This window comes from Elephas maximus, chromosome 8 (genome assembly GCF_024166365.1).
Source record: "Elephas maximus indicus isolate mEleMax1 chromosome 8, mEleMax1 primary haplotype, whole genome shotgun sequence".
Classification (NCBI taxonomy): Eukaryota; Metazoa; Chordata; class Mammalia; order Proboscidea; family Elephantidae; genus Elephas; species Elephas maximus.
Window position 1 is genome coordinate 37,957,366 of NC_064826.1, and position 23,523 is coordinate 37,980,888.

The 23,523-nt window shown below is 39.5% G+C and overlaps 1 protein-coding gene across 3 annotated transcripts in view; it reads left to right on the plus strand.

Annotated features, from left to right (window-relative positions):
• The window catches only part of DOCK4 (dedicator of cytokinesis 4), a 487,078-nt gene that overhangs the window by 447,691 nt on the left and 15,864 nt on the right, over positions 1 to 23,523 (plus strand). For all 3 annotated transcript variants that reach the window (XM_049893613.1, XM_049893614.1, XM_049893615.1), the window contains exons 38-43: positions 80 to 184; positions 6,626 to 6,767; positions 8,700 to 8,866; positions 11,814 to 11,900; positions 19,892 to 20,068; positions 20,775 to 20,858. In XM_049893613.1, the coding sequence (XP_049749570.1) occupies positions 80 to 184; positions 6,626 to 6,767; positions 8,700 to 8,866; positions 11,814 to 11,900; positions 19,892 to 20,068; positions 20,775 to 20,858 (762 nt within the window). The remainder of the gene's footprint in view (positions 1 to 79; positions 185 to 6,625; positions 6,768 to 8,699; positions 8,867 to 11,813; positions 11,901 to 19,891; positions 20,069 to 20,774; positions 20,859 to 23,523) is intronic.

Genomic DNA, 23,523 nt, shown 5'->3' on the forward strand with positions numbered 1-23,523 from the left:
AGAAGAAATATTCTCACCTGTAAGATGGTAGAGCTACAAGATGAAATAAGATGTTTAGAACTTGTCCTGTGCTTTGCAGATGATGGAAGCCGCTTTGTATGATAAAATTATGGACCAACAACGTCTTGAACCAGAGTTCTTCAGAGTTGGATTTTACGGGAAAAAATTCCCATTTTTCTTACGAGTAAGTACTATGCTATTTAACTTGCTTTTGTGCTGCTCACAAAATCATACCAGTCAAGAAAACTTAACGTATTAATGATATCATGTCCTCTTAAGATATGTAATAACACCAAGAGTTTTTTTCATCCTTTTAGTCTGCAGATGCCTTGTTTGAATAATTTTCCAAGATATAAAACTATCTGTCCCCTTCTCCTGAGTTTACTATAGGATATTTATGAGTAGTCTTTGGTAATTATAGTTGTTTCCTTTATGTGATTTTCACCATTCTTTTGAGTCTTTGATTTCCATATAAACAAGCACCAGAGAAAAATATGCGGGCATTGGGGACAGGGTGCAGAATACAGAAAACATTGCCGTTTCACATCATGGGGAGGCCCCAACTCCAAAATCATACAAAAAGCCTTGTTTGGCTTGATTACTTTGCAAGAAGATAAATATTACCCAACAAAGAGATCCAATTTATTGCTATTATGAACAATTTCCACAAAGGAAGATTTTCTGAACGTTCTAAGGTACCTGTTGTTATTGTCAGTGGCCATTACGTCAGTTCTGATTCGTTGTGACCCTGTGTGTGTCAGAGTAGAACTGTGCTCCATAGTGTTTTGAAAGCAAATCACCAGGCCTATCTTCCGAGGAGATTGTGGCAGGGTTTGAACTGCCAACCTTTCAGCTAGTAGTTGAGTGCTTAACCATTTTCATCACCCAGGGAGCCATCTAAGATGCCTACAGGATAATAAAATAGTGGATTCTTTTCTCCTCATTTCCACATTGGTGCTAAGTAATATCTTGTATGTTTGGATATTTAACATCTTCCTTATCTAAAAACATTGTTTGAAAGAGGACATGTACCTCCTTAAGCAACTAAGGAGAAGTGTTTGGGATAATTTGTAAAACTGAATCAACTTATTACAACTTTAAATCTCATTATACAAATGTTTTGGTATTTCTGTTGCTCAAAACTTGATTTGACTGTGTTGATACGTATGAATAGACACATAGGATGGGAGTACTTGGGAGAGAAGGGAGAGAAGAAAGATTTGCCTTCAAAAGTCAAATTTGTTTAATAAACATTAACTTACTTGCCTTTCAGAATGAAGGATACTGTTAATATGTAAATATATATCCTGAAGTACTAATATTAATTATATACACTGTTACATATACATTAATTGGTTATCACATGTAGCAAATAATCAAATAATAGGTTGATTCTTTGTTTAAATGACTGAAATGACCAAGTATTTGGGGGCCACGTGGACATAACGTTAAATCTCCTGTGGCTGTAAGAGTGCACACACCATGGTGCGTGGTCACAAAACGGGCTCCGCAAATGGGCTGTCTACAAACAGGGGAAAGCTTGATTCCAGTCAACAGCAATGGCAAATTCAGAACACCTGCTGAATTTAAAAGATTGCATTTTGAAAGTGGATGTGCTAGGCCTGCACTACCATCGGCAACCCTTCTAAAGAGACCCTGCAGATGGTCCAGAAGTGACTTTGCCCCCATAGCACCCCATCCTCTGTTAAGCACAGAACCACACAAACTGAAAGATTCATGTTTTCCCATATCATTCCCAGGGTTGGTTGATCCATTCAGCCCAGTAAGTAAAGTGCATAGGGATGATATGTTATGGGCCTATGCAATTGTTTTAATTTCTTTTAAAAATCAGAAGGGAAAAAAAAAAAAACTTTTAGGTTAAAGAAAATGTTATATGTAATATACATAACATTGTATATTATATAATTTTGTATTACATAATGTTGACATATTCATCTGTATACCAAATTAGTCATACAATATAATTTTTAATATTTTTTATGGAAGAAGGGGCCCATGAAGGCAAAAGTGCCGGGGTGTAATACAGCCCTGAGCCAACTCTGAGTTTATCTAGCAACCGTACTATAAGAAACCCTAGACAGCTATCTAGCAAGTGCGATTAATGATAATTAAATGTGTAAAGTTAAAAAATAAAAATCAGAAGTCATTTAGGAGCCATAATTTTAAAAGGAGTTTAGCAAATTAGAAAACTGCATTGGCTAATAGAATAAATTTGGTTGAAAAGGTGGGTAATTAGCATAAATCAATCTCTATATCATCAGTCTTTTAAAAGCAGCTTTTTAGAACATAAATGGATTTTCCTAGAAAATGAAAGGGAAAGGTCACCCTCTGTTGGTTTCTAAAGGGCGTTGCACTCTGGAGAATCACGAGGCTAAACCTGTGAAAAATATGAGGCTAGAGGAAATCAGATCCCAGTCTGCTCTTCCATTTAAAAACAAAGAGCAATATAAAAACTACCTTTCGCTGAGCAATTTCAAGGTAATTTTAAAGATCAAATAAATTAATACACCTATATAATTGTATGATCTAAATAGTGTTTTCCTCTCATGGAAAATGGGTTTTTAAAGAATATTCATGAAAATGATCCAGAAATTCCATTTCCGTGAGAATTGAAAATACTTGTTCACACAAAACCTGTGCACAAATATTTATAATGGGCCCAGAGTGGGAACAACCCACATGCCTATCCGCAGATAGACCAAAGGTGGAATATCCGTACAATGGAATATTAACCAGCGGTAAAAAGGATTGAAATACTGATACACACTATAACATGGCTGAACCTTAAGAACATTATATTAAATGAAAGAAACTGGTCACAAAAGGCCACAAATTATATGATACCATCTATATGAAATGTCCAGAATAGGCAAACCCCTAAAGACAGAAAGATGAGTGGTTCCCAGGGGTTGGGAGGAGGGGAAAAAGAGGAGTGACTTCTCATAGATACAGGGTTTCTTCTTGAGGCAATGAAATTTTCCAAAATTAGATAGTGACAATGGTTGCACAACTCCATAAATATATTAAAAACCACTAAACTGTATACTTTAAAGGGGTGAATTATATCTCAATAAAGATGTAACTTTAAAAATATATATATTGGTAAAAGAAATAGTTAATTCCTTTTTATTTCTAGGCAGCCCAAATATCAGACCCAAAAGTTATTTTATTTCAAAATGACTTCTTAATACTATTGAATGCCTAGATACTAAGGGTAATTCCTCTGATTCTACAAACTGTTGTTACGTAAAACGATTGTTTAAAAACATTTCAAGTTATTAGGGCATTCAGGTCCTGTAATATGCAGGACAGAACACAGCAACCAAATTTATATTCTTTGGGGAGAATTTATCGAATGTGGAAATTATCAAACAATATGATCAATATCACATGCAAGTAAAATTTTGTTGAAGATCATTCAAAAGTTGTTGCAGCAGTACATTGACAGGGAACTGTCAGAAATTCAAACCAGATTCAGAAGAGGATATGGAATCAGGGATATCATTTCTGATGTCAAATGGTTTCTGGCTGAAAGCAGAGGATACCAGAAAGATACTTACTTGTGTTTTGTTGACTATGCAAAGGCATTTGACTCTGTGGATCATACCAAATTATGGATAACATTGCAAAGAATGGAAATTTCAAAACACTTAATTGTGCTCATGTGGAACCTATACATAGACTGAGACAGTCGTTTGAACAGAATAAGGGGATACTCGTCAGCAGTTTGAATCCACCAGGCGCTCCTTGGAAATCATATGGGGCAGTTCTATTCTGTCCTATAGGGTCGCTATGAGTTGGAAGCAACTCGATGGCAACGAGTGATGGGTGTGGTTTAAAATCAGGAAGGGTGTGCGTCAGGGTTGTATCCTTTCAGCGTACTTATTCAGTCTGTATGCTGAGCGAACAACCTGAGAAGCTGGACTATATAAAGAAGAACTCAGTTTCAGTATTGGAGGAAAACTCATTAACAGCCTGTAATGTGTTGATGTCACACCTTGCTTGCTGAAAGTGAAGAGGATTTGAAGCACTTAGTGATGAAGATCAAAGCGTTAAGTATAGATTACACCTCAACATAAAGAAAGCAGAAATCCTCACAACTGGACCAATAAGCAGCATCATGATGCAGAGAAAATGTTGAAGTTGTCAAGGATTTCATTTTACATGAATCACAATCAAAGCCCATGAAATTCACAGCCAAGAAATCATATGACATATTGCATTGGGCAAATCTGCTGCAAAAGACCTCTTTAAGGTGTTTGAAAAGCAGAGATGTCACTTTGAGAACCAAGGTGTGCCTGACTCAAGCCACAGTGTTTTCAGTCACCTCATATGCATGCGAAAGCTAGACAATGAATAAGGAAGACTGGAGAATTGATGCCTCTGAACTGTGGTGTTGGCAAAGAAGATTGACTGTACCATGGACTGCCAGAAGATTGAACAAATCTGTCTTGAAAGAAGTACAGCCAGACTGCTCCTTAGAAGTGAGGATGGCGAGGGACCGGTCCCTGGAGAAGGACATCATACATGGTAAAGCAGAGGTTCAGCAAAAAAAGAGGAAGACCCTCAACAAGATGGATCGACACAGTGGCTCTGTCATTGGGCTGAAACACAGCAGTGACTGTGAGGATGGTACGGGACTGGGCGGTGTTTAGTTCTGTTGAACGTAGGGTCACTATGGTTCAAAACCAACTCAACAGCACATAAAAAAGCAGCATCAGAGGGGATAACTTTTATCTAAAAAGTTTTTAGTATAGGATTGTTTGGGATCCTGATTTCAAGAAATAGAGTCTGCCTGTACTCATGTTTTTTCAAAGGACTGTGATTCATTTAGGGATTTGTAGGGAATTATGGCATGTTCTCAGAGCCCAAGCCCCCGTTTAACTCTATATGCCTTCCTTGCTTTTTCCAGCTACTACCCTGAGCCCCTGCTCATGAGTTGTTTCTAACTCCCTTGCTTGAGCCAGAGTTCTTTCTTAGAACGTTTTAATAGTAAACCTCATAGATTTAAAAAACTCTGAGAACCACGGGTCCTGGCTCCTCCAGACCACACACCCCTCTCTCTTTGTTTTAAAGATCTTCAGGAGAAAAGAGCTCACAACTTTTCTTGGTCTTGATACCTCCTGGTAGTTTTATTGGACTTACCAGACGGTGTTCAGAGTAGACAGAGCTCAGGCAGTGGAATCAGACCTGAGTTTCAATCTAGTCCAGAGTAGCACGTACCCTGTAAAAAAAAAAAAAAGTTAATGAAGCTGAGCCTCTGTTCCCCAATTATAAAACGGGGCGGGGAGAGGAGAGGGTAGACTACCTGTCAAGCTGTGAGGATTAAATAAATATGTGCATGGTGCCTACTCAGTGACTCTGCTCAACAACTATAATTTCAATATTTTTAAACTGTCAGAGAGTTTTCCTCGTATCTAACCCAGTCATTAAGATACTTTTTGGAAGCCTGCTCATCTTTCCAGCTCTCTAGACTACTTTAAGGACAACCTTCATCATTGTTACCTGAATGACAGAGAGGGTCCTGAACCAAATATTACTTCTATTTATTTGAAAATAAAAAACAAGCAAAAATTATATCTAACTTATAATAAGGCCCTGTTGTAGTTAGTTGCTGTCCAGTCCGCATCTACTCATGGCAACCCCATGTACAACAAAACGAAATGCCCAGTCCCACACCATCCTCGTGATTGCTGGCATGCTTGAGTCCAATGCTGCCTTCCAACTTAGGGGACTCATCTCCCAGCACTATATTGACAATATTTGTTGTGGTCCACAGGGTTAATTCTCAGAATTAGGTTGCCGGACGTTTCTTCCTAGGCTATCTTAGTTTGGTGGCTCCACTAGAATCTGTCTACTGTGGGTGATCCTGCTGGTGTTTGAAATACCGGTGGCATAGCTTCCAGCATCACAGTGATACAGAAGCCATCAGAGTATGACAAACTGACAGTTAGGTGATGGTGACAAGGCTCTAAAAATCCTAAAACATAGTTCTGGCCATTAAACAGGATTCCTGCTGGCAGGAAGCTGAGCTGGTTCTGGCAGGGAAGCTTCCGGTGCCAGCCCTTCTGAGAGCTGGAGTACAGACAGGCTCAGTCTTCCTTGTGCGTAAGGCTCCAGTCAGTGAACTGCTAAGGCTGATCTCTGGGACCTTTTAGAAAGGATGCAATAAAATGCGTTTTTTAGAGTATGCATTTACTTTCTTTTCCTCTAGATTGTGAATTTATCCACATGAGTTTGATCTCGAATTTATAAAAATATTCTTTAACACTTGTGCTCATTAGCATTCAGAGAGAACAGGACTCCTTTGATTTTTACTTTCTTGCTTTGAGAATCAGACACTTCTTTGCTCCTTGTGCAAGAGAACTCGGAAGAGTGAAGCATGCTATTGGGTCTTACTAAAAGCAATTAAGAGTGAAGCTCGTGGTCTTTGCTTTGCATTATTAATATTTGGGCACATTTTTCATACTGTTGCAGTGCATTTTTTTCTTTTGGGGTATTGATATGTGGTCAGCTTCTGCCAGCATCATGTTTGGCTTCTTGATGTAGTGAATGCACCCAATTATACAGTCATGATTTCTCTCTTTTTTGGTTTTGTCTCCAGAATAAGGAGTTTGTGTGTCGAGGGCACGACTACGAGAGGCTGGAGGCCTTCCAACAGAGGATGCTGAACGAGTTCCCCCACGCCATCGCCATGCAGCACGCCAACCAGCCTGACGAGACCATCTTTCAGGCGGAAGCACAGTGTATCCTAAGTTCCTGCAGAAAGGCGGGCTTCCACTAAGATGGCACCAGCCATTAGCGCAGAGTATTTTTATTTTAGGTTGTTCCAGCCACTGGTGCCTTTTTAATAGCCATGTTCATACTCTCTTTCTCCTCATCTTAATTTTAGTTTAGCTCCTTTTGAACAGAATTTAATTATTCTGTTTTTTATTAAGATTTCACTCACTTGAAAAGAAATCCCGTAAATATTCTGTTAAAGGATTTTTTTTTTCCTTTTAATTAAAACCGTTCTGTATCTCAACTCTACTTTTAAAACTCTTTTAGTGACTTCTTCTAGAATAATTTTTCTTCATCATACCCTGTGGAGACTACTTCAATTCAAGGAAATAATAACATTGTTTTTACTGGTGCACATTATTCATACTCTTCTCGCCCTGATATTTTTATTCTGAAATACAGAAGAGAAGAGAAGAGGTCTGCCAGTATCTTTTGAGGCTCTTGGCCATAGCATCCTGGAGAGCCTTTAATAATGGCTATGTAATGAACATTCCCATTGTCTAAAATGGACAACTCAACTGAAATTACACAGAAGTTGGGGACAAAGGGAAATCATCCCAACACTCATTTCCAAATCCCTCTGCTTCTCCCTGGAAAACGATGGTCTTAAAGAAGGCCTGAAATTCTACTAATACTTATGGATAACATTTCAAAGCAGAAACCAGAATGCAAAAGAAGCAAGAAATTACATAAGGAATAGTATTTTGCTATCCTTCTTTGATTAAAAAAAAAAAAAAATTTTTTTTTAGAAGGAGGTAAATATACAACTAAATATAATGTCCCTTTAATATAATTTTTTGAAATAGCAACTAGAAGTAAACACTTCGCTTATTGATACAAAATTTGAGATAGTGGTTGCTGCAAATACATGCAGGCAAGGGACATAGAGGATCACGCAGGTAAATGAAAAATTATCAGTGTTTTGATTCCTGTCTTTGGTGGTGGTTGCATGAATATTTATATATTATCAATGCCCATGGAAGCAGCAGTGAGAAATCAAATGACGTATTGCATTGGGCAATTCTGCTGCAAAAGACCTCTTTCGACTGTTACAAAGGGAAGATGTCACTTTGAGGACTAAGGTATGCCTGGCCTAAGCCATGGAATTTTCGATCACTTCCTATCACGTGCAAAAGTTGGACAACAAATAAGGAAGACCAGAGAACTGATGCCTTTGAATTATGGTGTTGGTGAAGAATATTGAATATACCATGGGTTGCGAGAAGAACAAACAAATCTGTCTTGAAAGAAGTACAGCCAGAATGCTCCTTAGAAATGAGAATGGCAAGAATTCATCTCACGTATTTTAGACATGTTATTTATTTTTTTTATCAGGAGGGACCAGTCCCTGGAGAAGGACATCATGGTAGAGTAGAAGGTCATCGAAAAAGAGGAAGACCCTCAACAAGATAGATTGACACAGTGACTGCAACAATAAGCTCAAACATAGCAGTGATTGTGAGGATGGCGTAGGACTGGACAGTGTTTTGTTCTAGTGTATAAGGGTTGCTATGAGTCAGAACTGACTATGCAGCACCTAACAACAGCATTTTTTAAAAAAACAAGTAAATTTGAGGGCCATTAACATCTCATGATCAAGGGTTATGATTAATCCAGTTCTGAGTACCTAAGATACGTAAATTTATAGGTTATGCAAATTTCAACCTGATGCTTTGTCAGAATCATCTGCCTAGAAATAGTTCAAGACCTGTAGTTTGAGAAATGATTTGCTTTGAACTGAGTTCTTTGCAACTTCTTGGCAATTTTTAAAATGACTTTGACCCAAATAGAAACACCAGATTTGTTACTCATCCTGTTCTCTCTGCCAGAGCTCATCTCGAACCAAACTTCCATGGAGTTTTCCAAGTCGGGTTCCCTCCTTGACTCTTTAATCCTAGATTTGCAGATCTATGCTGTGACTCCCATCCCAGAGAGCCAGGAGGTCCTGCAGAGAGAGGGTGTTCCAGACAACATCAAAAGTTTCTATAAAGTGAATCATATCTGGAAATTCCGCTATGACAGACCATTTCACAAAGGGACCAAAGATAAGGAGAATGAATTCAAGGTACCATCAACTTCTTATTACACACTGTCTCCTGAGATAGATTATGAATTCTCTGGGGGCAAGACCTTCGGTAAATATTTACTTGGAATGAAAAAAAGTGGTGGAGCCAGAAAGGATTGTATAAATCGTTTAGTCTAGTGGTTCTCAAACTCTGTGGTGTATCAGAGTGACGTGGGGTATTTTCTAATTAAGCGGATTTCAGGGCCCCAGCCCAGAAATTCTGACTCGGTGGGTCTGGGCAGAGGCCCAGAAATCAGCTTTTTTTTTTACAATTCTGAAGCCAGTGGTCCTCAGACCAGCTTTTGAGAGCTCATGATTGAGCCCAATCCTCATATTCATTCATGTTGAACCAACTGTGGATATCATGAGTGCAATAAGTAAGGAATACTTAATGAGCAGGGAAAGAGGAGTCTTGAGACAGAGAATAGTGGGGTGGACTGCTGGTATGGTGGGAAAGTTCTGTTCTATCCTCTACTGCTTTTTCTTGTTAGAACAGTATATAATTAGGACTTTTGAGAGGACCCAGGGTAAATGCAAACCTTGGATTCTTTGTCACGTGTTGGGTTCTCTGTTCTCAGTAGTTATAGTATGCTTTGCTCATTTAGACTCATAGCGACCCTATAGGACAGAGTAGAACTTACCCGTAGAGTTTCCAAGGAGAGCCTGGCGGATTCGAACTGCCGACCTTTTGGTTAGCAGCCGTAGCACTTAACCACTACGCCACCAGGGTTTCCAGCTATGCCACAAGGGTTTACCTATAGGGTTGCTATGAATTGGAATCGACTTGATGGCAGTGGGTTTGGGGTTTTTTTTTTCTGCTCATTTAGAGTTCCCTCAGCCAGATGGGATAAGATTTCCCACAGCCCTACTGGGGGCAAAGGGGCAACATTGTACAGCAGATAAATTATAATCTGCCCTTTCCTTTACAATAGTATCGTAGTGAGACCAGATAGATCCCCAGTTAGCAAACATCTACCCCCTAAACAAAGCATGCAGAACTTATTATTGGGGATTAATGGGCTTAGCTTCTTTTATCACAGATATTCTCTACTTAAACCAGGAAATGTTTTCCTAACCCTATCAGTAATGATTATATAATGTTACCTCACCTTGTCAGCTCTGCGCAAGTGTCAGTTCCCAGTGCTCCCAGGAGTTATTCAGAGCAAAATAATGAAAAGGGTAAATTGTGACTGTTCTCAGAGTTACCATGGGTCTGAGTATAGAGCAGTCTCTAGGGCAAGGAGGCTGGATGTGTTAAATATCAAGGCGAGGAGACCATTGGAAAGATCCATGATCATTTTCTAGTTCTTTTCTGGAGACTTATATTTTTCTTTTTGCCCTCTAAAACCAATTAAAGATCTAGTTAGTAAAGTTCATGATACTGTTTTCTTTGCAAATGCTTCCAGTGAGTAATAAGTCAAAGATTCACTCGAGTCAGGCAGTTAATGTGGCCAAACTCCCATTCTAATTACCCGTAGAGCCAGCTCTAGAACCCGTATCTTTTGAATCCTCCATTGCCATTTCTACTGCATTTCCTCGTGGCCATCACTTTGTTTATCAATAGTACAGCTATCTCCCTAAAGAAGATAAAATAAATCCGGCCTCCTTGTCCCTGTGCTTCCAGCCCTTGGAATCTGGCTCCAAACGGAAGCCTCATCTCCTCCACAACCCACTCACCTACCCCGCCTGTTAGCTGCAGCAACACCGAGCTCCTTTCTCCATCTCTTGCCATGCCCCTTCACAAACCTCTCAGAGTCTCTGTTCCCACTGCTTCCTGCTGCCTGCAGCGCTTCCCCCGCTCTCTCCTCCTGGCAAACTCCTACATACTCTTCAAAATTCAGCTCACGTGTCACCTCCTTGGAGAAGTGCTGTCCTCCTCCCACCAGGATGGTGTGCATGCCTGCTTCTTGTTTGTCCATAGCACCTTGATCATGCCTTTCTCTTAGTCCTTTGCCCTTCTTTATCTGATTCCCTCTGTCACCATCTGAGCATCGGCAGCTCCTCTCATGGGGACCCTGCCCTGTTTATCTGGGTTCATCTTGGCTAGCACACAGAAATCCTTCCAGTTTTTGTTGTTGATGAATAAATGGCACTATTTCAGGAATTTTGAAAAGTGTTATTCTCTTGGTAATACACATTATTTAAGTAAGAAAAAGTGAGTCATAGGTACAGAAACCTGGTTGACAAAAGAGAAACATATCGTTGACAGCAGCTCCTACCAAAGGCAGCGTGGTTTCAAGTGTGCTGGTGCTGAGGATGCCTGGGTCAGTCAGCAGGAGCCCAACTCTAAAACGTAGATCCTCCTGGATTACAGCAGTTCGGATGGGCAAGAGGGAACAGTGTATTGATCGGGTACAGCAGTGGAGAAGAAGTCAGAAGTATTAGTGGGTGGTTTTAGTGCTGGCTTTGCTAGTAATTAGAATGTAACTTTGAGCAGGTCACATTGCTTCTTTGGTGTTTTATGTCTTTATCTTGGTCAATACAAAGGTTAATAAGCTACGTGATTTCTGAAGTGCTTTCCTCTTTTAAAAGCTTGTTATTTAAATCTTATGTTGACCAGCTGTTGCTATTACCCTTTCCAGATAAAAATGCCTAGACCTTGAGGAGTCAAGTTTAAAGTAAAATTTAGAATTTTAGAGAAATGAAGAAAATAACGTGATAGTCTATTTTTATATTTGTGAGCTTGCTGTCTGAAGTAGGAGTTCATTTATCCTGCACAGAAAAGTTACAGGAGCTCTTCAATGGAGGTATTAGCACAATCTTGAGCAATAGCTTACTGCGACGGCTTCACGAGTGCAGAGTCGCTTGCTGAAGTGCTGGAATGAATACTAATGAAAAGTTGAGCAGAATGAGCAAAACCTGATAAAACTGAATGGCAAGATTAGTCATAGCTCAGTATGTAGAAAGAAGGGAAACTTGGGAACTTAATTTGTTCTGTATTTTGTAGAGTCTCTGGGTGGAGAGAACGTCCTTATACCTGGTGCAGAGTTTACCTGGAATTTCTCGCTGGTTTGAAGTGGAAAAGCGTGAAGTGGTAAGGATCAGAGCTTATTTTCATTTCTCCTTACAGTTGCTCACCTGGAGTCCTGCTGTATACTAGTTGCTTCTGCTTTTGACTCGAAGTCTCTGGAGGTGCTCAGTGAGCTAGTGAGTGTTTATGATACTGACCACTAGTATCAAGCCAAGTGATCATTACTGGTAATACTGTCCTGGTCCATCCAGCCAGAGGAATTCCTTGAAAACAGCTATTGCTACAGAATGCAAAGAATCAGGCCCTTGAGTTAGTATAGGAATTCTAGCTACCGTAATTACTATAGCTATGTGACCTTCAGCACTTACTACGTGTCAGTCCTGTGCTAAGAATATTACCTATATTATCTTATTTAATCATCATATCAAAACTGTGAGGTATGTATTCTTGTCTATATTTTTGCAATTTTTAACAAGAAGTTAAAAGTCTTTGCCAGGGGTCACATAGTAAAACCCTGAAGAAGGAGTGACTCCAACCCAGATTTTTCTGACTCCAAAGTCAGTATGTAAATTGGTGTTAAAACAAAAATCATCTTAAGCCAATAATAGAAGTTGAAGTTTATTTAATATATGATATGCAAACTGGACAACTCTTCTGCCTAGAGAGTCAAAGTGTTCCTGAGATGAAAGTACTTCCAGAAACTCATATACCCCATATTACAGACATCACCATGGAAAGGGGCCAGAACTATGTTTACAGAATAACAGTTTGCCCTAAACACAGCTTCTAGCCCAACCCTGGAATTTCTGTTTCCCGAAATCTTCAAAAGATCACGATGCCCAAGGCAAAATGGTGTTTACTAATTAGCAAGACTATCCTTTGGCTAAACTTGACTTTTAGGAGACCAGTCTGCTCAGGGCTCAAGGTTCAAAAGATCACCTTCAGGGCAATGGCCTAAGTGGGTTACCCCAACACCATGGACCCCAGAAATCTGGATTCCAGGAGAATTAAAAACTGTTTCTCATCGGTATGTTAAGCCTTGATTTCTTCATAAGCAAAATGGAATAAGTAGGTTTGAAAGGTGTCCTGGTGGCACAATGATTAAGTGTTAGGCTGCTAACAAAAAGGTTTGTGGTTCAAACCCACCAGCCACTCTCCAGGAGAAAAGACATGGCAATCTACTCCCATAAAGATTATAGCCTGGGAAACCCTACGAGACAGTTTACTCTGTCCTTGTGGGGTCATTGTGGGTTGGAATCGACTTCAGGGCACACAGCAACAACACAGTCATTGGGAGTATTAAAATATGAGTGTAACGCTCCAGTACGGTATCTGATGCATAGTCATTGTCACTACAGTTAGGCCTAGGAGGTATGGTGGTATATTAGTCTGAATGAGCAGTTCTGGATAGAGTACTAGCTGGAGATCAATGAGTGTCATTATAGAGCCTGGCAGTCGTAGAACCCAAGAACCTTCCTAGTTGTAAAACCTGCCCCAGTGCCAATCTCCAGTTTGGGGAGCAAGGAAAGCAGTGGCTAAGGGCATCCACACCTAGGGTAATCTTGTAGCCCTGTAATCTTGTAGCATCCCTTCTCCCTCCCTGGGTACATCTTTTGTGGCTGAGGCCAGCTCTTCAATTTGCCACAGTCCTCTGAGAAAAAATACACCAGCCGTGAAAGTATAATTCAGCTTTTCCTTATTTAGTAAATAAGCCCACTGTGTTAATGAGTAAACAAGAGCAGTCCCTGCCAGAATTGTCCTCAAGAACGACTTGGCCTACCTGAAATCTCTCTGATCGCTGAGACTGCCCTCAGCATATTGTGTTCAGTTCGATGCCAAAAAATTAATACGGCTCCCTAAGCAAATCGAATTCAATTTCAGCAGATTGTATCAATGCAGTTCTATTTTTGTGGCCTGAGTCAAGGGTTCCCCAAAACACAGTGCTGAGAGTCTCATTATTGCACTGCCTGCTGAATGGCAGGGACCCAGCCCACAGAAGTGTTCTGAGTCATCCATGCAGCATTAATGATTCAGAGAGCCTTTTCAACCATTCACTACCCAGAGTGTTAAATCCTCTGAGGTCTCACCAATGGTCCTAGCTCCTGAAATGTTACACAGACACAGACACATACACACACACAACACTAATAAAGAATAGCATGCTGATAGTGATAAAAGGAGCGTTACTAACCACGAACTTTAAACACCAGCTTCCTGCTTTATTAGAATATGCAGTCTATGTTTTGTCAAACAGAACACACCAAACTGGGCTATTTTGTTCCCTGAACACAGCCCACTCTTAGCAGCCTTTGCGTCTTTCTCTTCTTTCTGCTGTCTGGAATTTCTCCACTTCCATTAAAGTTATTTGGTTTACTGATTTAACCCCTAATGTATAAGGTCCCCAAGAAGAGGGGCACAGAGTAGGTACTCAGTAAAGATAGGCCAAATTAAACTGAGTTGAAATTCTTTATCAACAATGTCAAAATCTATAAGATTCTGAAAACCAGATAAGTTTGGCTCCAAAACTCACCTGGCAATAAACCTAACCTGAACTGATGTAACACAATTATAATCATTATCCTGTTAAGTGTGAAGGTTGATATATTTCACTGCAGAAATATTAATGTAATTGATTAAAGGGATTGCTCCAAACCCAACTGGGGTTACATAATATACCCTATGTGCCCCATATTGCCTTTCTAAAATTGGAAAAATTCTGAATTCCAAAATATCTGGTACCAAAAGACTATAGATGAAATCGTGGTCCTTTATTTCTAAGTCAGGGCCCCAGAGTAGCATATTAAATTTTCCTTAAGATAACAGTGCCTTTGAACTATTGTTTCTTCTGTATATGTTTCATTGTTTTCAAATTTTAAAAAAAGATTAAATTTTTTTTCTGATTAGGAATTAAGCTCATTTTAAAAATTTTAAGCAAGATCCCACCCAGTGCTGTCATAACTATAAAATAGAAGGTATAAATGAATAATCGTGCTGGTTGAACGAAACAATAAACAGTTAATGCCACCAAATTATACATGTGAAGAATGTTGAAATAGTGAATGTTTTGTTACATGTATGTTCTCCACAATAAAAAAAAAAAGAATATATAAGTAGAAATTTTAAAAACTCTAAAGATGATGAGAATATTATCACATCTCTCATCAAATCCATTAGAAAATCACAGGGCTCCTCTTTCAACATATAGCCGGAATCCAGCCACTTCTCACCCCCTTCACTGATACCACCATCTGCAGCCTAGATTACTGCAGTGGTTTCCACAGAGGTCTCCTGCTCCTACCCTTGCCCCACTGCACTCACTTCTGTACAGTACACTTCTGTGCACTTCAGTTACATCATACGAAAGTAGAGAAAATATACAATGAACCTGATTTAACCATCATCTTACTTCAGACAGCTATCCAAGAGGCCACTTTGGTTTCATCTGCATTTTCACCCACTTCCTCCCACACTGGATTATTTTGAAGTAAATCTCAGACATCATTTCATCTATAAATATTTTAGTGTCTTTACAAATTACTTGTTTCTTTAAAAAAAAAAAAAAAACCTCAATATCACCACCACACAAAAAAATTATTAAGACTGAAAAAATCAAAATACCTTATTCATAAAATACCCAGTGTTCATTCATATTTCACCAAAAGCCTTTATTTATTTTGCTGTTTGTTGTATTCAAATGTTATTTGAATCCAGATTCAAATAAAGTTCATATATTGCGCTTAGTTGAAATGTCTCCAAATCGCTTTTGATCTACAGTGATCTACATCACTTTTTTTTTTCTTGCAATTTTTTGTTGAAGAAGCCAGATTGATTATCCTCAAGTGTGTCCTTCAGTCTGGATTTTGCAGACTGCCTCCCAGTGGGTCATTTAACATGTTTTCCTGTCCCTAATATTTCCTGTAAATTGATAGATTTAGAGGCTTCATAAGATGTCATTTTGTTTTTGTTTTTGCAAGGCTACTTCATAGGCAGTGTTCTGTGCTCCTGGTTGTCTCTTTCTTTGTGATGTTGGTAGCCATTGGTGATCTTTGACCAGATCTATTAATTCACCATCCAAGGTTACAGAATGGAGACATTTTATCATTTCTTCGTTACTTAATCATTGCTATACTTCTGTGCAGAGAAACTTCCCCTCATCAACTGTTTGATTGCCCAGAGGTTTAGGATCAGAAGGATAATGCTCTATTCTTTCCCATCATTTATCAGTTATTAAAATAATTTGGTTCCTTTGCAGTCTACAAAGGTGACCAGTGAGGTTTTTAGTTGGTTGGTTTTGGTTTTAGTATCACTAATAACTCATGGATTTAAGCATATTTTCTTTCAAACTGTTGCCTTTATTATCTTTATTAATATTCAGTTTGTTCCATCTTTGGCCATGGAGAGCCTCTTCAAAGTGGCTCCTGAACCCTACTGTTAAACTGTACTCTTACTGTTACTAAGTTAACACAGAGGATCAAATTTTCAAACCAGACATACCAATCTGCAATCTTGCTCAGTATCGAGCTTTACTAATAATTTCAAGGAAATCAAGAGGCTCAGGTGGAGCAGAGACATCTGAGACATCCAACGTGGTTCCCCAGGTCCTTCTTTCCCACATCAATAATAATAACCCAAAATAATAGATGGAGTCTCTAAGTGAGATTCTTCATACAGGGGCATATTTAAATTATGTGAATTAATTAATTTAAAGTAAGTAATTTAAATTATGAAACATTTCCTTTTTGTACTCCAGAGAGTTGCCTAGCTTCTCAGGAACATTCTCTAGGGAATCCTGCCTTATGAATTCTGTATTTATTTACTGTAAGCAATCCTTTAGCTGAGGACTTCCTGCCAAGGGCATTCCACAGATAACATCTCTTCCTTCTAGCAATTAGTCTGTTTATTTGGAGGTTCAATTGACAAGGAGATTAAACCTGGTCACCTGCCTCCTTCTCTGTCCTTGGAGGATATTCCCTCAGTAAAGAATCCAGGCCAGCTGCTTTAATAGAGATACCTTCTTGCTTTAGGGTACAGCAAGTTGTCCCGGGTTTACCTCGTACATCACCTGTCCCAATGCTGAAATCAACCATTTCTCCAGTGACTCCTCATTCTTTTTAAGTAGTAACAGTATTTAGAGATCACAATCTTGGTGCTGTGGGAACTGAATTATTTGAACTTTCTTTGTACATGTATCTTTGCACATTTCTTTGACTGTCGTCTTAGGATAATTTCCCTAGAAGTGAATTGATCTATCAAAGTGTGTTCACAACTTTTGTTCATGTATCAGTGATGAGATGTATCCGTGTATGCCATACCTGGAGGAGATAATGGTGTGGGGGAGTACCTATTCTCCCAGGATCCTCTCCTACACTGAGTGTTACAGGTTATTTTAATCTTTCCATATAAAACCAAAAAATGGAAACCTTTTGCTGTTGAGTTGATTCCAACTCATAGCGACCCAACAGGACGGAGTAGAACTGCCCCTTTGGGTTTCCAAGGTGGATTCAAATGGCTTACCTTTTGGTTAGCAGCTGAGCTCTTAAATACTGTACCACCAGGGCTCCGCTTTCTACTTAACAGACCAAAAATAATCACACTGGGGTTTGTTTTTGTTTCCGGCATTTACTGACCACTAGTGAAGATGTTTTCATATATTTATTTACTCCTTCTGCTTATTTTGCAAATATACTGGTCATATCCTTTGTCTAGTTTTCATTTCTTTAGTATTTGAGAGATATGAATACTTTGTCTGGAATATATGTTGGAAATATTTTCCTGGGTTGTAGGTTGTCTGTATTATTTTGTTTACTTTTTAACATATAGCTAATCAAAGCTCTTAGACTTTTCCTTTATGGTTTAGCTTTTATGTACATAAGACAAAGGTTTAATGTCACAAATAATGAAAAAGTGCATCTCCACTTAACACCACACAGATAAAGAAACAGAACATTGCTAGCACCACCCTAGAGGTGTCCGAGGTACCTCTGACCAATTATAGCTCTGTTCCTTTCCCCCGAAGGAGCCCTGGTGACACAGTGATTAGGCACTCAGCTGCTAGTCAAAAGGTCAGTGGATGGAACTGACCAGCTGCTCCTCGAGAGAAAGATGTGGCAGTCTGCTTTTGTAAAGATTTACAGCCTTGGAAACCCTATAAGGCAGTTCTACTCTATCCTATAGGGTGGCTATAAATCGGGATTAACTTGACGGCAGTGGGTTTCGTTTGGTTTGGTCCTTTCCCCTAGAGGTTACCACTATCCTGACTTCTGTGTTATTCTTTTCCTTCCCTGGTTTATCAACTATTTATGCTTCTCTGAAAAAGTCAATTTAGTTTTGCCTGGTTTGAAGCCTAATATAAATGGTATCATACTGTATGACTTGCTCTTTTCACTCAGCATTATGTTTGCAACATTCATTTATGTTATTGAATATGACTGAAATGTATTGTTTTCACTGCTGTATACTATTTCTGTGTGAGCATACCACAATATGAGCATAGCACAAATGTGTATGCATTCTAGTATCAGTGGACATAGGGATTGTTTAGGACTGTTATGAACAATTGTGCTTTGAACATTTTTGTCCATATTTCCTGACACATATACATACTCATCTGTTGCTCCGCTTTTCTTAGGATACAGTCCTATGAGTAGAATTGTTGGATGGTAGATGTGTATATCCTCAACTTTAGTAAAAAAAAAAAAAAAAAAAAGCCAAATTGTTCTCCAAAGTGATTGAACACTGTTATTTGAACTTCTAACAGCAGTAATTGAGAATTCCTATTTTTCGTATTCTCACCCTCATTCCGTATTATCATATTTATTTTTGCCATTCTGGTGGCTGCGCAGTAGTATCTGTTGTGGTAATATTTTTCATTTCTTTGAACTCAAATGAGGTTGGACATCTTTTCATATGTTTAGTGGCCATTTGGATTTCTTTGTAAAGTGGCTGTTCAAGTCTTTTTTTTAAATTGGGTTCTTTGCCTTTTTCTTACTGATTTGTAAGAGTTCTTTGTACATTCTGGACCTGGACTCTTATGATGGTTATTATACATGCTGTAAATATCTTTTCCTACTTTTTAACTTTCCCTCTCTTTTGATAAACATACATTCTTAATTTTGATCCAGCTGAATTGTTCTAGCAGTTTACAGTGTTGGTTAAAGATGATCTTACTGACCTTTTTTAAAACTCCTGTTTGTTTCCTTAACTGAAAGAACCAGGACTTAAACGCACTTATTGTAAGCCTGGATTATTTTACCGCTGGGAGCTTGGCAGACCTTCTCTTCAAAGAGAGTATCTATGACAATAACAGTCATAATGCCATGTATTTCAAGAGCACTTTTATCATTTTCACAATTAGGTCCCCCTTAACAACCCAGAATTTTTAAGTAAAAAAAATATATATGTATTTTTTATTTAACAACCCAGAATTTTTAAGTCACTGTGATTCTATTTGGCTCTCTTTCAACAGATAGATCCTGCGGCATATAAGATCATGATGTTTTCTATAGCTCCCAGCTGTGTACCATCTTGTGCCGCCTTATGGTGCTGTTATGTATGCATATGGGGCCCAGATGAGCATATGTCCCATCTTCCCAGCTGGCCTGAAAGCTCCTGGACATCAGGGGATCTGTAAATGCATTTTTGCCTCTTTTGTGGTGCTTTGCATTGAATAAGCATTCATGATGATGAAGGTGATACTAATATACAGGGCCCCCTGAATATTTAACCATTCAAAAGAAAGAAAAATCCATTTTAAAAGATATGAGATGCTGGGATTTTTTTAAAGATTAATTGTCGCTTTGCTAATGTATAGTTGATACTTGCTGATTATCCAAGCCATATTTCAACCAATGAGTATGATCACCTGCCCTTTCCTTGCCGTACTAATGAGCAGTTAATTAGACCTCCACATCCCTGTCTGTTCTACTGGACGGCTCCTGGTGGTGCTGTTGATGGGAGCCAAGGGGGAGCACAGATAATTGTGTGGATCATCTACTTTGTCTTCCTTCCCGAGTGTCACAAAACTCAATGTATGTGTGTGCTTATTTGCTTCTCAGGTAGAAATGAGTCCTCTAGAAAATGCAACTGAAGTGTTGGAAAATAAGAATCAGCAGCTGAAGACACTGATCAGTCAGTGCCAGACAAGACAGATGCAGAATATTAATCCCCTGACCATGTGCCTGAATGGAGTGATAGATGCCGCAGTGAATGGCGGAGTTTCCAGGTACCAAGAGGTAAGGATTAGGTTTTGTGTAAGAGAAAGTTTTCAGATGTGACTTTTTAGGGTTTCACAAATCTTTTTTCAAAATATGTGCACACATCAGCATACATAGTGCTACAGTTAACACAAATGGAGTCATTTGTTAAGTAGAGCAAACATACAGTTGTTTGTGATGTCTACTTATTCTACTTCCCAACATGTGATATTGTGAGCATCAAACTGTGTGTGTGTTTTTTCCGTGTATAAAATCAGTGAGGAGATCAGGATTGTTTAGTAAATGTCTATCTAAAATCATATCCTTTAGCAAAGAGGTTCATGGTCATTGAAGTCTGATCTTGGTTAGAAGATACCTTAATTGGACTTTTCATCTGCCTTCTTAGTTTTAAACAAAAAACCCTTGAAGATGAGGCCACCATGGTGGTCACACTGAATGTTAAGACAGTTATTTTAAGATTAATGTCATATAGCTTGTTGAGCTGGATCTGTTTGTTTGCTGTAAGAAGAGTACTTATTATATAACCTCGGACCTCCCTTTAGCAGTCTTATGAACCCATTCTCACCAAACGCCCACTCTAAGAATCACTCCATCTACCCCCAAATGTGGTTTGTAATGGTTTCATTTCTTCGGAAGATTCCGGATCTCCTGTAAAAACAACATTCGGGTCTTTTACTTCCTTTGTAACTTTCCCAAGTAGACTGACTGTCCCTTCTCTTACTAGGCTTTCTTTGTCAAAGAATATATCTTAAGTCACCCTGAAGATGGAGAGAAAATTGCACGGTTAAGAGAGCTAATGCTGGAGCAGGTAAGGGAGGCAGAAGCCAACCAATCACCTTCTCCGTCCTGCCTGGATATGTGCCTGCTTAGCCAGAGACCTGGCTACATGGGTGGTCTAACTGAAGCTGGCAATGGAGAGTTGCAGATTTACCTGTAATGGATCCTAACTTGCTGATTTCTACTTTTTCCCCCAACTTTGATGCAAAAATACATTTAACAATGAGTAGGCCATGGCCACCCCTTATGACAAATGCTTCATATATTCTGCTAGGTCTTTTGAATGTTCTCTCCCTAAAGACTTGCTGTAGGTGTGGTATCAACTTTTTACTAAAAACTTTGAGCTCAGATGAGTTCAGGCCAACTCTAAATGGATGGATGGATGCACAGACAGACGGACATATGGAAGGATGGACGGACAGGATTGTTACTTAAATGCCAGAATGAGGAAGTGAGCAATCAACAGACTTTGCTTTAAAACAACAGCATGTTTTGCAAACTAAACCTACAAATTACATGATATGAACAAAAGTAAACATAACCTCATCATTTTCAACTCCAAAGAAGCATAGTTTATTTATTTGGCACCATCAAGTACAAAGAGCTGGCGTGAGTGATCTGTTGCCTATTGTGTCCCTACTGAGTAGCTCTTAGACTAAAAACAGTTCGAACACCTGTGAGGTAGGTAGGTGATGTTATGGTTGAAAGGCTGGATTAGATAGGAAATAGATACATTTAATCCCATGAGAATTGGGATATGTATGATGAAGTGTGACAAAAGCACCTTTACCCAGTTAATAAGCACATACAGCATGCCTTTTTGCATTAGAAACTGATGAGGCTCTGTCTGGTTTTAGTCCATATTAGATGCTCTGTAGGCTTAATCCAGAAAACCTGATACTTGTGAGGTAGGTGGGGCCCTGGGCAAAGGCCTTGGCCAGAGTGGGCTTGTTTATACAGCTTCTAGAAAAAAGAGGGGAGTTACTTGGAATTGTTCTGCAAGGAAATAGACAATAAGCGAAGTTCCCAGTGTGATCTTGGAGGTGATGTAGATGTGAGAAGTGAACAATTTGGGTCATTAATTCTTAGGAGTGACTTTAACCTTTGTTGATTTTTAAAAATCTGTGTTTTACCTGAACACAGTCTCTTGTGAATGGCTTGCCTTACCCAGGAGTCTTTCTGCTGTATTCAGCCTGACTGAATTCTTTATCCAGAATTAAAATTGTAGCTTAGGACTAAGAAGCCTCTCAAAAAAATAGAATTGAGAGCCTTTATTTCCTATATATCCCACCTGTTTATGTTCCTGATGCCTTGTGAAAGAGCCATGGCCTAGAGAACATTTGATCTCTATCATAGGACAAGCTGTGCCTGCTATGTGACCTCATCGTTTTTGTGGGACAGTAGAAGTAGAATTGAATAGAGCAGGCACTATCCTCCTCTGGACCTGTGTGAAGCAGTTCAGGAGATACACGCCTTCCAGGAAGGACTTGCTGCCTCAGCTGTTCACTGTTGCTATTGGCAAACTACCTCCATCTGTCAGATCTTCCAGGGATCGCCTCAGCTGCAAAGAGCCTCTCCCAAGGTTACCACCTTTCTGGACAAATCCACATCCAAAGACTGAGGAGAGGGGATGTAAACCCTGGCCTTTGGAGCCCAATGGGAAAACTCTGACAAACCATTAAAGCTCTGTAGCTCCCCTGGGGCCTGCTGACACCGACAGGACTGCCCTGCTTCCTCTCCCTCTTACAGGCAGGGATCTCAAGGGCGGAAAAAAAAAAAAAAAAAAAGTGTGTCAAAGTAGAACCGCGCTCCCTAGAGCTTTCAGTGGCTGGTTTTTCAGAAGTAGATGCCAGGCCTTTCTTCTAAGGCACCTCTGGGTAGCCTCAATCCGCCAACGTTTCAATTAGCAGTCAACCGCACTAACTGTTTGCACCACCCAGGAACTCCAGTTCCAAGGGCATTCCCTGGTAAACATCCTAATCTCCATGTGAGAGTCGGCTTCCTGGAGAACCAGCCTGCAACATGTTCTGGGCAAAAGGGAGGGTACCAAACAACTAGTGCTGAAAGTGGAAACAGCTGGAGGCTCCTACACTTAGGCTCAACTCGTAGCTCCCTTTCACCCCCTCATCACAGAGATCTGCCTCCCCCTTTATGCCGTAGACACACACTCCACTCAAAACAATTCCTTCAAAGGTGCCCTTCTTGTTTATTTCAGGGTATTGTCATCTTTATGTAAATGTGCTTGCAGTGGGGGTTATCCAGAACCTGAGTTATGGTCCTGCCCCTTAGGGAAGGTGCTGGGCTCTCCAACTCACTGACTGTCCTATTTGGCCTGAGCTTTCAGCCTCTAGTCTTCACAAGCTGTAATGAAAGACCTTGTGGTGATGTGCGCTTTGCTTTCCTCCCAGCCTATGGAATTTGTTCTTTTGATCACTTTAGCATGGGGGCATTTTTTTTAAATGTAAAAGACAGCTGGTATTCAAATGAGAGGCGTTCAGCACTGTGGCTTGTGGAACAAAGGAAACTTGAATGTTTATGTTCAGCTCTTTTTGGGTCCTCACAGCAGGAAAACTTTTTCTTTTAAGTAGAAGCTGCTCCCTTTTTGCACTATAATAAGTGAACAAGAAGAATAGCAACTGTTTTAGGATTCCTGTGCATTTGTTAACTTCCTTTCTGACAGATTTTGAAAATTAGTG